Here is a 17,490-nt window from a genome sequence, read left to right as displayed (position 1 = left end):
CACACAATAGCAATCAAAAATAAATATGCTGTATGTAAAAATAATTTGTAGGTTTATAGCTTTGTTCACTTCCTGTGGGAAGATGCTGTTTCCCAGCCTAATGTTCCTGGTTTTTAGTAGTAAAAACCGAAAGTCTGCAGACACCGTGATTGAAGTAAAAACATGCAAGAGAAACTCAGCAGGTCAAACTGTCCTTTATATTAGCAAAGATAAAAATACATAACTGACATTTTGGGATCGATCCCTTCATCGTGCTATGGGAAAATGTCAGCAGCCATCCGAAAAAAAAGGGTAAGGGGAAGGTGTGGTCACAAAGGCAGGAGGTGAAGATGGAGAAGGGAGGGAGGGCACAGCAAGGGGAGGAGGGATGGCTAGATGAATAGAGAGGGAAGGGGATAGAGAGTTGACAGGGGGAAGAAGAGAGCAGGTTAGCAGAAACTGGAGAAGTTGATGTTAATGCCATCCGGCTGGATAGAGCCCAGACGGAATATCAGGTGGTGTTCCTCCAATTTATGGTGGTCTTGGTGGGATAGCACATGGACAGACATGGAGTGTGACACAGAACTGAAATGATTGGCTACTGGGAGGTCGCTGTCACTGATGCAGACGGAGGGAAGGTGCTCAGCGAAGCATTTTCCCTATCTGCGCCCAGTCTGATGTAGAGAAAGCAACAATGGGAACACTGGATGCAATAAATAAATCCTGAGGATACACAGTGAAGTTTTTCTCCTGGTTTCTTTATGCTCCTATACCTCTTGGTTGAAGATAGTATCTCAAAGATACTGTGGTCTGGATGGTGAGGGACCTCAATTATTCTCTGAGCTCTCTTTAAACACCATTCCTCGTAGATGTCATTGACAGAGGGAAGAGAGACCCAAGTGATCTTCTCAACAGTTTTAATCACCCTCTATACTGACCTCTGATCTAATGTTTTGGAGCTACTATGCCATATTTTGACGCAGTCAGTCAAGGCATTCACTATTGTGCACCTGTAGAACATTGTTAAGATGGTGGCCAGTCGACTTGCTTTCCTCAAACTCCTTAGGAAGTGTAGGGGCTGCTGCCCCTTCCTGTCTAATGTAGCGATGTGGTTCTTGGAGAGGAAGTGTTTAAATGGATGCCAAGGAACTCTCTGCTCTCCACTTCCTCTATGAAGGAGCCATTGATACGTAGTGGGGAGTGGTCCTTTGTCCTCCTGAAGATCACAATCATTTCCCTTGTCTTGTCATGTTGAGACACAAATTGTTGCTCTTGCATCACTGTCCAAGCCTTTCAACTTCCTATCTGTAAGCTGACACATCATTGTTGCGGATGAGGCCCAACTACCACTGGCTCATCAGCAAACATGATGATTCTGTTGGCAGTGCAGTCGTGAGTTAGTAGCAGGCTGAGCACGCAGCCCTGAGGCACGCCAGTGCTCAGTGTGATGGAGCTTGTGGTTTTACTGACAACGACCCAGACAGACTGGTCTTTCTGTCAAGAAGTACAGGAGCTGTGAAACTGTTGTGAACAACATTCAATGGTTTGTGGGTAATTAACTTCAGCCAGTGTTCAATTGTCAGTTCTAGCACAAAAACTCTGCTTCACATTTTTTTATACCCAAAAATTGGCCACAGAAATCTGACCCCATTGGATGGGGAGCTGTGATGAGGCATCAGAGAAAATGCAATAGGAGCAGAAGAAAAGTATGCTGGTGAGACAGGAAGAGATGAACTTCCAAATTATTTCTGAATGAGCTTTAGTATTTTATATTCATATTACAATATTAGGGCTTCCTTTGTGGGGCAGATGCTTGGCTGGCAAGGTCAGCATTTATTTCCCATTGCTGAGAATGGGGTGGTGTGTCAAATACCACCTCGAACGTGCATTCAGATTGATGTGAATGCTTGATGACTTCTCTGTCACTTTTCAGTAGTACCAATGATGATCCAAGGCATGAAGTAACTGGACCTCACCAACCCACTGTCCTTTGGAATGCCATGATACATCCACTGACAAGGATGGTGCTGAAAGGAGCCATCTGGTATCAGGGTATGATATCTCTCTGTTTTGGGTCAAATCACTGAATGATATCTCTTGGGTGTGGATAATGATAAAAATATATCTTCACAGGATACCTTCCTGGTTAATTAAAACCAAACAATGACTTCAACTGGATAAGATTTGTTCTTTTCAACGTTACACAATTAAAAATGAACTTTTCTTGGAGTGAAACATAATCATTTTTGAGGTGTTTCTCCTTTCTCCAGAAACTCAACCAGGTACTTCCTGCTTGTGGGTATGTGGTCCTGGCACCAGATGTGTGGGTGTCGTTGGGTGAACCTGGAACTAGGTGGGTGGATGATCCTGCACTAGATGTGTGGATGGTCCTGGCACTGGGTATGTGGGTGGATGGATGGTGCCGGGACCAGGTGTGTTATCCTGGCATTGGGTGTGTGGGTGGGTGGGTGGTGCTGGGACCAGGTGTGTGATCCTGGCACTGGGGCTGTGAGTGGGTGGATGGTGCTGGGACCAGGTGTGTGATCCTGGCACTGGGTGTGTGGGTGGGTGATACTGGCACTGGGTTCTGGGATCTCCACTGGATATGCACGTTCTGATGCCATTCACCTCTGGGTAAGAGTCGGTAATGATTTTCCAAAGCTTCACTGCTTTTCACAGAGTGATTTTCACATCCAAAAACCAAAGAAAATGCAGAGCCTAGAAATCTGAAATAGGACTATGAGCTGTTTGAACTTCTTAGCAGGTCAAGGTCGCATGTGTGGTCAGAGCAACTGTGTCCATTTCACATGTTGATGAGCTTTTAACAGGCTTCGTGTGTTTTTTCTTTCTGATCACCTCCAACACTGACAGTTTCCATAAATGCACCCAGACCTGCTGAGTACTTTCAGCGGTGTTTTCAGTTGTAGTTTTGCTTGTGTTCACTGGCGCCACCATTTAACGAGACACTCGTACTTTCACAGATGTATTCTACATTTGTTTGGTGGCACTGTGGTATTTTTTTTTTAAACTTTATTTAAGATTTTATAACATGAATAACATATAACATAACATAACAATTACAGCACGGAAACAGGCCATTAGGCCCTTCTAGTCCGCACCGAACCAAACACCCCTTTCTAGTCCCACCTCCCTGCACAATGCCCATAACCCTCCATCTTCTTCTCATCCATATACCTGTCCAACCTTTTCTTAAATAATACAATTGACTCCGCCGCCACTATTTCTCCCGGAAGCTCATTCCACACGGCTACCACTCTGAGTAAAGAAGTTCCCCCTCATGTTACCTCTAAACCTTTGCCCTTTAATTCTTAACTCATGTCCTCTTGTTTTAATCAATCCTCCTCTTAACGGAAATAGTCTATCCACATCCACTCTGTCTATCCCTTTCATAATCTTAAATACTTCTATCAAATCCCCTCTCAACCTTCTACGCTCCAAAGAATAAAGACCTAATCTGTCCAATCTCTCCCTATACTCTAGATGCTTAAACCCAGGTAACATTCTGGTAAACCTTCTCTGCACTCTCTCCACTCAGTTTATATCCTTCCTATAATTAGGCGACCAGAACTGCATACAGAACTCCAAATTAGGACGCACCAACGTCTTATACAATCTCAACATCACCTCCCAACTCCTATATTCCATGCAATGATTGATAAAGGCCAGCATACTAAAAGCCTTCTTCACCACCCTATTCACGTGAGTTTCTACCTTCAGGGAACGATGTACCATTACTCCTAAATCTTTCTGCTCTTCTGTATTCATCAATGCTCTCCCATTTACCACATATGTCCTATTCTGATTCTTCTTACCAAAATGAAGCACCTCACACTTATCAGCATTAAATTCCATCTGCCATTTTTCAGCCCACTTTTCTAAGCAGCCCAAATCCCTCTGCAATCCTTGAAAACCTTCTTCATTATCCACTATTCCACCTATCTTAGTATCGTCTGCATATTTACTAATCCAATTCACCACCCCATCATCTAGATCATTAATGTATATAACGAACAACAATGGGCCCAATACAGATCCTTGAGGCACACCACTGGTCACCGGCCTCCAACCTGACAGACAATGATCCACTACCACTCTCTTGCCTCTCCCTTTCAGCCAATGTTCAATCCATTTGACTATCTTAAAATTTATACCTAAAGACTGCACCTTCCTAACTAACCTTCCATGTGGTACCTTATCGAAGGCCTTACTGAAGTCCATATAGACAACATCCACTGCGCTACCCTCATCCACATTCCTAGTCACCTCTTCAAAAAATTCAATCAGATTGGTCAAACATGACCTTCCTCCCACAAATCCATGTTGAGTGCTCCTGATCAGACCCTGTCTATCCAGATGTTTATAAGTACTATCTCTAAGAATTTTCTCCATTAATTTACCTACCACAGACGTCAAACTTACAGGCCGATAATTGCCAGGCTTCCTCCTTGAAACCTTTTTAAATAACGGAACCACATGCGCAATGCGCCAATCCTCCGGCACTATCCCCATATCTAATGACATTTGGAAAATTACCGCCAGAGCCTCTGCTATTTCCTCCTTCACTTCTCTCAATGTCATGGGGAAGATCCCGTCTGGTCCCGGAGACTTATCCACCTTTATATTCTTCAAAAGCCTTAAAACTACACCTTTTGTAATCTCTATATTCTCCATATTTACCCAATTTGCTTTTTTTTTCTCACATCTCCCAATATCCTTCTCCTTAGGGAATACCGAAGAAAAGAAACTGTTCAATATCTCCCCCATTTCTCTAGCCTCCACACACAGTTTTCCGCTCTGATTCTCTAAGGGACCAATTTTGTCTCTTGCTTTCCTTTTACCATTAACATATTTGTAGAACTCTTTTGGATTAGTTTTCACCCTGCTTGCCATAGTTTCCTCGTACCTTTTTTTAGCTTTCCTAATTCCTCTCTTAAGATTCCTCTTACATTCAATGTATCTTTCAAACATCTCCTTAACTCCATGCTTCTTATATCTAATGTACACCTCCCTTTTTCTTCGAACCAAGTTTCCAATATTCCTTGAAAACCACGGCTCTCTCAAACCTTTTGCCCCTCCTTTTAACCTAACAGGAACATAAAGCTTTTGCACTCTCAAAATCTGATCTTTAAAAGATTTCCATCTCTCTACTACATCCTGCCCATAAAACAAATTGTCCCAATGCACACCCTGCAAGTCCTTTCACATCTCCTCAAATCTAGCTTTTCCCCAATCAAAAACCTCAACCCTTGGCCCTGACTTCTCTCTTTCCATAATGACATTGAAGCTGATGGCATTATGATCACTGGACCCAAAGTGCTCACCAACACTAACCTCCGTCACTTGACCCATCCCATTTGCCAACAGTAGATCTAACACTGCTCCTTCTCTGGTTGGCACCTCTACATATTGTTGTAAAAAACTATCTTGCACACATTTCATAAACTCTAACCCATCCAGTCCTTTCACAGAATGTGTTTCGCAATCTATATGTGGAAAATTAAAATCTCCCATAATTACAACCCTGTGCTTATCACAAATATCTTCTATCTCCCTACAGATTTGCTCCTCTAGGTCTCGGTCCCCTCCGGGTGGTCTATAATACACCCCTACAAGTGTAACCTCTCCTTTCCTACTCCTCATTTCCACCCAAATAGCCTCCGTGGATGTGCCCTCTAATCTATCCTTCCTAGGCACCGCTGTAATATTTTCCCTGACAAGCAATGCAACCCCACCTCCTCTTGCCCCTCCGACTCTATCACACCTAAAACAACGAAACCCAGGGATATTCAGTTGCCAATCACATCCCTCCTGCAACCATGTCTCACTAATCGCTACCACATCATACTTCCAAGTATCAATCCACACCTTCAGCTCATCCACCTTTTTTACAATACTCCTGGCATTAAAATATATGAATTTCAGAGATTTACCAATTTTTAATCCCTGTTTTCCCTCATCTTTAATAACAACATTATTTACTTTTCCTGCCAATTGCCCTTCATCTTCTTCCAGGGCATTTTCCTTCTCTATCACCTGCCCATCCATATTCAAATACTTACTACAAACTTTCTTTGTTTGCATTCTAACCTTCTCCTTACTGCTCTGTACTATTTTGTTCCCTCCCCCCAACCATTCTAGTTTAAAGGATCCTGAGTAGCCCTAGCAAATACCTCTGCCAGGATTCTGGTCCCCCTAGGATTTAAGTGTAACCCGTCCTTACTGTACAGGTCACATCTCCCCCAGAAAAGGTCCCAGTTATCCAGAAACTTAAAACCCTGCCCCTTACTCCACCCCTTCAGCCACATGTTAATCCTCCACCTCATTCTATTTCTATTCACACTGTCACGTGGCACAGGGAGTAATCCAGAGATTACCCCCTTTGCGGTCCTTCTTTTTAACTCCCTACTTAACTGCCTGTACTCACTTTTTAGGACCTCTTCTCTATTTCTCCGTATGTCATTGGTACCTACATGTGCCACGACCTCTGGCTCCTGTCCCTCCCACTTTAGGATATCTGGGACACGAGCAGCAACATCCCGGACCCTGGCACCAGGGAGGCAAACCACCATCCGGTTCTCCTTGCTGCGTCCGCAGAATCCCCTATCCGTCCTCTTAACTATGGAGTCTCCTACCACAATTGCCCTCCTCTTCCTTTCCCTCCCTTTCTGAGTTACAGGGGCTGACCTCGTGCCAGAGGCACAGCCACTGTCGCTCCCCCCAACCTTGATGTCCCCCTCAACAGTACTCAAAGAGGCGTACTTATTGTTGAGGGTTACATTCACAGGGCTCCTCTCTGGTACCTTATGGTTTTTTGTCCCTCTCCTGACAGTTACCCACCTTTCATCCTCCCATGTCCCTGGCGTGACCACCTGGCTGTAACTCCTGTCTATGACTTCCTCTGTTTCCCTAACCAGCCTGAGGTCATCGAGCTGCAGCTCTAGTTCCCTAACACGGTCCCTGAGAATCTGCAGCTCGACGAACCTAATGCAGATATGGACATCCGGGAGACTGGAAGACTCCAGGACCTCCCACATCCGGCACTCCGACAACACACAGCCTTAACACTCATCCCTTACCCCAATGAAGTAGTAATAAAGACTATCTTAGCTAATAAAGGATTACATTTTAAAAAATTAAGAATAAAATAATAAAATTACAATACAATATCAGTAATCTAAATAAACTATACCCTCCCCAATAATTATTACACATTAATAACCCAACTCAAATTAGTCCAACCCCCCCTTTCCCCACCAAAATAAAGAGTGAAGAATTAATAAAGTTAATAATATATGTGAGAAAAAAAACCACTTACAAAAAAAAAACAAAAACATAACCGATTAAAATATTAACAAAAAGAAAAGTAATTAATACTAAGATATCAGACTTAAAAAACATATTTAAATCAAACTTAAATGCATATATTAAATGAACCAAGCCATGAAAGACCCCAACAATGAAGACGCTGTTTACATCCGGTACCGCACGGATGGCAGTCTCTTCAATCTGAGGCGTCTGCAAGCTCACACCAAGACACAAGAGAAACTTGTCCGTGAACTACTCTTTGCAGATGATGCCGCTTTAGTTGCCCATTCAGAGCCAGCTCTTCAGCGCTCGACGTCCTGCTTTGCGGAAACTGCCAAAATGTTTGGCCTGGAAGTCAGCCTGAAGAAAACTGAGGTCCTCCATCAGCCAGCTCCCCACCATGACTACCAGCCCCCCCACATCTCCATCGGGCACACAAAACTCAAAACGGTCAACCAGTTTACCTATCTCGGCTGCACCATTTCATCAGATGCAAGGATCGACAATGAGATAGACAACAGACTCGCCAAGGCAAATAGCGCCTTTGGAAGACTACACAAAAGAGTCTGGAAAAACAACCAACTGAAAAACCTCACAAAGATAAGCGTATACAGAGCCGTTGTCATACCCACACTCCTGTTCGGCTCCGAATCATGGGTCCTCTACCGGCACCACCTACGGCTCCTAGAACGCTTCCACCAGCGTTGTCTCCGCTCCATCCTCAACATCCATTGGAGCGCTTTCATCCCTAACGTCGAAGTACTCGAGATGGCAGAGGTCGACAGCATCGAGTCCACGCTGCTGAAGATCCAGCTGCGCTGGATGGGTCACATCTCCAGAATGGAGGACCATCGCCTTCCCAAGATCGTGTTATATGGCGAGCTCTCCACTGGCCACCGTGACAGAGGTGCACCAAAGAAAAGGTACAAGGACTGCCTAAAGAAATCTCTTGGTGCCTGCCACATTGACCACCGCCAGTGGGCTGATAACGCCTCAAACCGTGCATCTTGGCGCCTCACAGTTTGGCGGGCAGCAACCTCCTTTGAAGAAGACCGCAGAGCCCACCTCACTGACAAAAGGCAAAGGAGGAAAAACCCAACACCCAACCCCAATCAACCAATTCCCCTGCAACCGCTGTTCCCCTGCAACCGCTGCAACCGTGTCTGCCTGTCCCGCATCGGACTTGTCAGCCACAAACGAGCCTGCAGCTGACGTGGACTTTTTACCCCCTCCATAAATCTTCGTCCGCGAAGCCAAGCCAAAGAAGAAGAATAAGAAATGCATATATTTAAGAAACGGAGTTAAGATGAAACATATATTTAACTCAAACTTAATATAAAAACTTAGTAAAGTTAGTAACATTATCTATCAAAAATTCTTAAACAATAATCAATTCTTAAAAAAAATTGTAGCATGAAAAAAAAGATGAAAAAAAAACTTTCTCTATAGAGATAAACCTTCACCAAATATCAACTAACTTCACATCTATCATCATATTAGTCACATAAACCAGGATCTTAAAACAAAATTCAAACCTCATTAAGCATTGTATAATTCAATTTTAGTACTCTTCCACCATTTTTCCCTTTTACTCTTGAATAGATATCCAATAAAAGCTCCAATACCACATTTAAATATCCCCAATCATTACGTTAAAATTCAGATATCCAAATAATAAAAGCACATCTACAATGAAATCTATATCTTCAACAAATGGAGCATAAACCACAAACAAAATTCAAGCCTTATTAAGAATTGTACAATTCAATTTATAACTTTCACCATTATTCCCTTCGTTCTATAACTAAAATAGCAAAATAATATACACCAGAATTACCACTCCTTTCACCTTAAAGTTAAAGAAAAAATATAAAAAACTTATCCATCCCATTCACATTTAAATTTCAGATATTCCTTATCTACTGAATAAACTTTACAAAAAAAACCACATCAATTTTTAGTTTTTTAAACAATCAAATACTTTCTTATGCTTTTTTTTATATTTAAACAAAAAAAACCCCTTCATTCTTTAATCTAATAATACAAAAAAAAAGGAAAAAAAATGGGTAGGAGGTTAAAAATACCCCCTCCCGTCTAAACCGCGCAATGCGGTAACTCCCAAAAAAAAATGGGTGTGAGATAACTCACACGTAGCAGATGACTTTCAGGAAATAGTGCCTATCTAGTTCTCTCCCCCAACTCTCACTTCATTTTAAACTAACATCATCATTATTTCATATCCGTTTTTTTTAAAAAAAAATTAGAAAAAATAAGGACAACTCTTCTTTTAATCAGCTCCAACTGCCAAGTCACCATTACAACCATTCCTTCTTGGAGCACGACTCTTTTCTTCCATCTCTTGTCTCCTTAGAGGTCGCAGCGGACTATGTCTCTGTTGAAACTGAGTAATTGGCAGCTCTTGAGCAAATGCTATAGCTTCCTTTGGAGAATCAAAGAACTTTGGTTGGCAACCATCTTGAAAAACCTTCAAAACAGCTGGATATCTAAAGGTTGCCTTGTAATCTTTCTTCCACAACAACTCTTTAGCAGGATTGCATTCCCGTCGTTGGAACATAACTTCTTGACTCAAATCTGCAAAGAAGAAAACTCGATTATTTTGAATCATCAAGGGTGATTTTCTCTGTTGTGCATTTCTAATAGCCACTCGTAAAATTATTTCTCTGTTGTAATAATTCAAGCAACGAACCAAAGCAGGTCTTGGACTTTGACCTGAAATAGGTCTTCTACGCAAGGCTCTGTGAGCACGTTCCAGTATTATACCTTCCGGGAAATGTTCTTGACCCAGCACCTGCGGAATCCATTCAGTAAAAAATTTTCTTGGGTCTGGTCCCTCCATACCTTCCGGCAAACCAATAATCTTTATATTGTTCCGCCTGGATTGGTTTTCCAAATAATCAATCTTTTTCACCAAATTTTTTTTTGAGTTGGTAAGTCTTCGACCATTTTGGTCACATCAAAAACTTGATCCCGTATTTCGTCTATATCTTCTTCACACAAATTAAATTTATCTCTCACTTCAAGCTTAAAAGCTCCAAACTCAGCCATCTGTTGAGAATGTATTTTCACCAAAGTATTAAACCTAGTACCAAGTTCAGTCATAATCTTGGATAATCCCTGCATTGTATAAGATAATTTAGATTCAAGATTCACAAAAATCTTTTCAATTGGAAGACATTTTGGCTCAACAGATTCCTGCTTCTTCTCCAAAGGATCTTCTATTCCTTCCTTCATTCTGGTTGCCTTCCTTGTAGTATGACTGCGTGTGGAAACCCCAGTCACAGTCTCTCCAGCAATGACTGGAGGACGCTGGCCGGGGTTTTCCCCAGTCCATAATGTATTAAATTCTCCCAGTACATCAAGTTGTATAGGTTCTTGTATCTCAAGAGATGCAGTTTGCAGCGCCACCTCTACAGTTGACAAATGCCTTTGAGTAACTCTTTGTTCTAAAGGCTGTTTGGTGCCCTCTTTAGGGGGCTCTACTGATGTAACATAGAGCTCTACATCCGAACACTGTACCTCTCTCCTGGGATCCATTTCACGCTGAGTCCCGGTGTCTTTCCTGTAGGTAGGCTCCAAAACTTGAACTTTTGGAAAATGTAGTTTTTGATGATCTGTTGTCGTTTTGTTTTTGCTCTTTTCCACCAATTGTACCATCATAAGTTAAATTAACAGCACTGAAATTATCTAAACTTTTAAAGAATTTTAACGTGCATTTCTAGACAAAACAATAAGATAGAGTCAGGAGAGGACTGGAAGGCATGTCTGATCCTTACGCCATCTTGCCACGCCCCCGCACTGTGGTATTTAAAAGATATGTTCTTAGTCATTGTTTGTGTTCTATTGGGTCCAGTCAGAATAGGAACGACTTGCTAGAAGCACTTTTCTGTGCAACAGCTTTTGGCTTTGCTTGTTGATGGACCTGGTTTCCAAGGGCCAGAATGGTTCCAGACAATCTCCTGAATGCGATGTGTCACCCAATTGTGTGGGAACTCCATGGGAGGAGCACATGAGGACTGTACTTGTCAGTCTTTTTGGGTCCCTGGATGGTGGAGTGGGATGTGGTGTGACGACGAGGTTACTCTTCCGTCACAGGGGAAAGTGCCAGGGGGGTGGAGAGGGATGATTGGGAGGAGATGAGAGGACCAAGGAATGTAGGGGAAAGCGGTCCCTGCATAAAGCAAAGTGGGGTGGTGCAGCTGGTGGTAGGATCTGAAGATGAGATCAGTGTGGGACCTGACAACTCTTCTATTGACAACCGGGCAAGCTGGGAGGGGGGTGGGGGCTAGTGTTTGATGTGGTGTGCTCCCAGTGCACCAAACCAGATTTGGTTCTCAATACCATCTCAAATTCTTCTCTGTTGAATGGTCGTGGGCCATGGATTCTTGCAAATCTTTCAAAGAGTTGGAAGTTTTCTAGGGAGTCTTGAGAAGATCCCTAAACATTTTCTTGTGGTATGTTCCCACCACATTTTCAAGGGCAATTATGCATGATCAATAAATGTTGGCTTGCCATTATAACCCTTATTGGCCTTTGTTCAACAGTGTTATAGTGGTATTGTAATTGGCCTGTACCCATCTGATTTTTTTTTAGATATATAGCACTGTAGCTAGTCATTCTGGCCGAGAAGCAGCACCCCCCCCCCCTCATACACCAATTAACAAAACCCTCGTACATGTTTGAAGAGTGAGAGAAAACCAGAGCACTTGGAGGAAACCCATGCAGACACGGGGAAAACGTACCCAAGTTGTTTCAGGTGGTGCTGATGATCAGTTCAAGGGGGTGTGCAAGGGGTTATTTTGGCCAAAGTTGGTTTGTGAAGCATGTGTTGGCACTGTATATGGATGACATTCTCAGGAGCAGTTCAGAGATGAGGATGGGTAATAGATATCTATATACTTCAGAACGTCTAAAATCATGACAGAGGTCTTCGAAATGAAAATGTTAATCAAAACAAATAATTTGATTGAAGGGACAGATTATACTGAAACCTTTGGTAATTTTGAGGCTTGGAGAAATGTTTAGTCAAACATGGATCTCTGAATCACCAATGTTGGATATGCTGGGTAAGTCAGCTACTCTGTTCAAAAATCTGGACCAATATTTTGAGGTACATTTAGGGTGAAGGGCAAAATCTTTGGTTCATAAAGCTTATTTTCATTAGATGCTTGGGTATGATTCCTGTGTTTGGAGGTAGTGGGGAAACACTAAGGAATGAGTGTTGTGGGGCTGGGAACGATGTTCAAGAGTAGATCATCACAAAAAGGGCAGGTGGTCTGTTTACGATTAGGAAGGGGCAATTACTTGCATTGAATGTTGCTTGTCCAAGCTAGTAAAAATGTAATCTTCTTCAAATCCTGTGGGGAATGGGAGATTCCTATTAAATATTGGATGTATTGGAAATGTGCAAAATCAGCCTTTCAGGTAGGTGACCTTCCACCAGAATGGGATGATGAAAAGCGTTTGGATCATTCCAGGATTGTCCAGTCATTTTGGATTGTGGTGCTGATCAAGTTTTGTGGTGAATTCCACATCCATAATCCATCCTGCACTATCTCCAAAAGAGTATGGGGTTTGTAGGTTAATTTTAGATGGAATTGGCTTCCACCCTGTTGTAATTAAATGTAAAATTTAAATTTGTTATTGATGTCCACAATAAAGTATGGCAGAATTTAGAATAAGGTAGGTTTGGTAGAATGGTACACCAGTTCCAACTCTGTCTGCTATAATGTTCTATGGCTGAGCAGAGCTTCATGTGGTTTCCCTGCAGGAGAGTCGAATGCAGCTTGGCATAATGCTGAATATAACTGCACCTTTCCAGCCATGATTGAGGATTGGAGACAAGCTTTTCACCAAGCATCTGGAGGATCCTCAGAAGTTGACTTTCCCTTTGGTTTTGTCCAGGTAATGAAGAAATTGATGCTAATTCTGAGTTCCAAACAATAGAAAGAATTTTATACGCTTCATGTTACTGTGTGCAAACTCAGCTGGGAGATGCTTGGATCACGTATCAATCCTGTTAATCCTGGCATACAGACCAGTGACAAAATGAATGAAGCCAGTTTGCAGGGAGATCAAATCATGGCCAGGGGAGTGGGTGGGTGGGGGGCCCAATGAGGCACTACAGGACTGTTTTGAGACCATAGACTCCAGCTGTTTCTGGGAGGTGATAACCTACAATGGTCATAAAAACATTGAGGTGTACACAAGCTCAGTGAATGGCTATATCAGGAAGTGCATCGAGAATTGCACTTTCTGATGCAGCCTGCTTCACAACCAGGGCTAACCAGGGTTGGATGCAGAGCTTGTGATACTGCCTTTAGGACAGCAGGCAAGATGGCAATAAGATCAACCTGGGCTGAACTCTCCCATCCAATCTGGAAGACAAAGCCTGGGTATGGACAGAAAGTCCATCATCAACTGTGCGAAACCAGCCACACAAGGCCCATGTGGCAAGGCTGAAAACTATAACAGACCACAAGACAACCTTGCGAATTAAAGACAATGCGCCTCCCTGCCTTCTGGACAGTCTGAACATCTATGCACAGTTTGACGAGAAGAAGAGGATGATGCCGAAGAAAGCTCCATGTCCCCCTGATGAACTGTGGTGGAGGGAAGGAGAACCCCATACAAGGTGAACTCACACAAGGCAGTGGGCCAAGACAACCTACCTGGTCGGATACTGAAGAACTGCAAAGACCAACTGTTGGAGGTCCTTACAAACATCTTCATCAGTCCATGATCCCTGTGAATTACAAGACAGCTGCCATTATAACATAACAATTTACAGCACAGAAACAGGCCATTAGGCCCTTCTAGTCCGCACCGGGCCAAACACCCCTCTCTAGTCCCACCTCCCTGCACAATGCCCATAACCCTCCATCTTCTTCTCATCCATATACCTGTCCAACCTTTTCTTAAATAATACAATTGACTCCGCCGCCACTATTTCTCCCGGAAGCTCATTCCACATGGCTACCACTCTCTGAGTAAAGAAGTTCCCCCTCATGTTACCTCTAAACCTCTGCCCCTTAATTCTTAACTCATGTCCTCTTGTTTTAATCTTTCCTCCTCTTAACGGAAATAGTCTATCCACATCCACTCTGTCTATCCCTTTCATAATCTTAAATACTTCTATCAAATCCCCTCTCAACCTTCTACGCTCCAAAGAATAAAGACCTAATCTGTCCAATCTCTCCCTATACTCTAGATGCTTAAACCCAGGTAACATTCTGGTAAACCTTCTCTGCACTCTCTCCACTCAGTTTATATCCTTCCTATAATTAGGCGACCAGAACTGCATACAGAACTCCAAATTAGGACGCACCAACGTCTTATACAATCTCAACATCACCTCCCAACTCCTATATTCCATGCAATGATTGATAAAGGCCAGCATACTAAAAGCCTTCTTCACCACCCTATTCACGTGAGTTTCTACCTTCAGGGAACGATGTACCGTTACTCCTAAATCTTTCTGCTCTTCTGTATTCATCAATGCTCTCCCATTTACCACGTATGTCCTATTCTGATTCTTCTTACCAAAATGAAGCACCTCACACTTATCAGCATTAAATTCCATCTGCCATTTTTCAGCCCACTTTTCTAAGCAGCCCAAATCCCTCTGCAATCCTTGAAAACCTTCTTCATTATCCACTATTCCACCTATCTTAGTATCGTCTGCATATTTACTAATCCAATTCACCACCCCATCATCTAGATCATTAATGTATATAACGAACAACAATGGGCCCAATACAGATCCTTGAGGCACACCACTGGTCACCGGCCTCCAACCTGACAGACAATGATCCACTACCACTCTCTGGCCTCTCCCTTTCAGCCAATGTTCAATCCATTTGACTATCTTAAAATTTATACCTAAAGACTGCACCTTCCTAACTAACCTTCCATGTGGTACCTTATCGAAGGCCTTACTGAAGTCCATATAGACAACATCCACTGCGCTACCCTCATCCACATTCCTAGTCACCTCTTCAAAAAATTCAATCAGATTGGTCAAACATGACCTTCCTCCCACAAATCCATGTTGAGTGCTCCTGATCAGACCCTGTCTATCCAGATGTTTATAAGTACTATCTCTAAGAATTTTCTCCATTAATTTACCTACCACAGACGTCAAACTTACAGGCCGATAATTGCCAGGCTTCCTCCTTGAAACCTTTTTAAATAACGGAACCACATGCGCAATGCGCCAATCCTCCGGCACTATCCCCATATCTAATGACATTTGGAAAATTACCGCCAGAGCCTCTGCTATTTCCTCCTTCACTTCTCTCAATGTCCTGGGGAAGATCCCGTCTGGTCCCGGAGACATATCCACCTTTATATTCTTCAAAAGCCCTAAAACTACATCTTTTGTAATCTCTATATTCCCCATATTTACCCAATTTGCTTTTTTTATCCCACATCTCCCAATATCCTTCTCCTTAGTGAATACCGAAGAAAAGAAACTGTTCAATATCTCCCCCATTTCTCTAGGCTCCACACACAGTTTTCCGCTCTGATTCTCTAAGGGACCAATTTTGTCTCTAGCTTTCCTTTTACCATTAACATATTTGTAGAACTCTTTTGGATTAGTTTTCACCCTGCTTGCCATAGTTTCCTCGTACCTTTTTTTAGCTTTCCTAATTCCTCTCTTAAGATTCCTCTTACATTCAATGTATCTTTCAAACATCCCCTTAACTCCATGCTTCTTATATCTAATGTATGCCTCCCTTTTTCTTCGAACCAAGTTTCCAATATTCCTTGAAAATCACGGCTCTCTCAAACCTTTTGCCCCTCCTTTTAACCTCTCTGGTACCAGAGAGGGAAACAGTAATAGGCCTCAATGACAACCGCCCTGTGGCATTGACCATTATGAAATGCGTTGAGAGTCTGGTGTGGAATGCATCAAAGTGCACCTCCCAGAGACACTGGACCCATTTCAATTCACCTACAGATAGAACTCTTCCACTGATGATGCTGTAGCCTTGTCCCTCTGGTCTGTCCTGACCTAGCTGGAGAATGACTGCTGCTCATCGACTTCATCTCAGCGTTCAAAACAATCAGTCTCCAGAGGCTGATCCTAACGAAAATCAGCAGTGTGTCCAGGGCAGTAACAGAATATCGAACAACATCATGCTGAGGACTGGTGCACCTTAGGGCTATGTGCTACTGACCCACAACTGCATCACTAGATACAGCTCCATGACAGTAGTTAACCTTGTCAGCCACAATGATGAATCGCACGACAGAACAGCTGGAAAATCTCTTGATATGGTGCAAGAATAACAACCTGCATCTCACTGTGGACAAGATGAGGTATATGATTGTGGACTTCAGGAAACTATAGTCGACCATCTCCAACTATACATTAAAAGCTTGGTCGTTGAGAGCACCAAGTTTTCCTTGGTGTCTGACTTAAGTAGTGTCCTATCGTGGACACGCATCTCCTCACTTGTCAGGAAAGCACAAGAGCGACTGCGCTTGAGAAAACTGAGGCAGGAAGGCTACTGCCACCATCCCGTCAGTTTTCTACAGGAGCTCTATTGAGAGCAACCTGGTTGGCTGCATCACAGTGTGGGGCAGTTGCTGTAGAATATTGGATTGGAGATCAATCCACAGGACTATAAGAAAGGCAAAGAGAATCATGGGGTTCTCCCTCTCAACCATTGACATGATCTTCTGGGATCGTCGTCTAAAGAGGGCTTGCAAAATCTTTAAGGGCTTGAATTGCATCTTCCAGGTAATCTCGTTGGGAAAGAGGTACAGAATCACTGGACTGAGAAACAGCTTCTTCCTACGGCCAGTGAGACTGCTGACGATTGATGAACTGCTCATACAATCCCTCCAATGCTCTATTATTTATTTAACAATATTTATTATATACAGTATGTACTGCTAACAAATAGCTTGTAAGTATCTGTGCTATTGCGGCCTCTAGAATCACATCAGATACAACGAAATAGTCACACAAGGCGTTTCTAGAATGAATCAAAAGGATTTACTCTTCATAACCCACGTAACCTTTTAAAAGCCTGAATCATGGGCCCGACATGCACTGATGTCATCACGCACTGACGTCACATAGCCAGTTTGATGCCTTTTGGGAGTTGTAGTGCTGCCATAGCACCGCTACACACCCTCCCCTAGTCTGTCTTTTAG

The 17,490-nt window shown here is 42.9% G+C and overlaps 1 protein-coding gene across 4 annotated transcripts in view; it reads left to right on the top strand.

Moving 5' to 3' along the window:
* The window catches only part of siae (sialic acid acetylesterase), a 100,380-nt gene that overhangs the window by 67,701 nt on the left and 15,189 nt on the right, over positions 1–17,490 (top strand). For all 4 annotated transcript variants that reach the window (XM_069908630.1, XM_069908633.1, XM_069908634.1 and 1 more), the window contains 2 exons: positions 1,913–2,031; positions 13,094–13,227. In XM_069908630.1, coding sequence (XP_069764731.1) covers positions 1,913–2,031; positions 13,094–13,227 — 253 coding nt within the window. The remainder of the gene's footprint in view (positions 1–1,912; positions 2,032–13,093; positions 13,228–17,490) is intronic.

The sequence above is a fragment of the Narcine bancroftii genome, chromosome 13 (assembly GCF_036971445.1).
Source record: "Narcine bancroftii isolate sNarBan1 chromosome 13, sNarBan1.hap1, whole genome shotgun sequence".
Taxonomy (NCBI): Eukaryota; Metazoa; Chordata; class Chondrichthyes; order Torpediniformes; family Narcinidae; genus Narcine; species Narcine bancroftii.
Note: the sequence above shows the minus strand (reverse complement) of the source record. Positions and strands in the feature narration are given on the sequence as shown.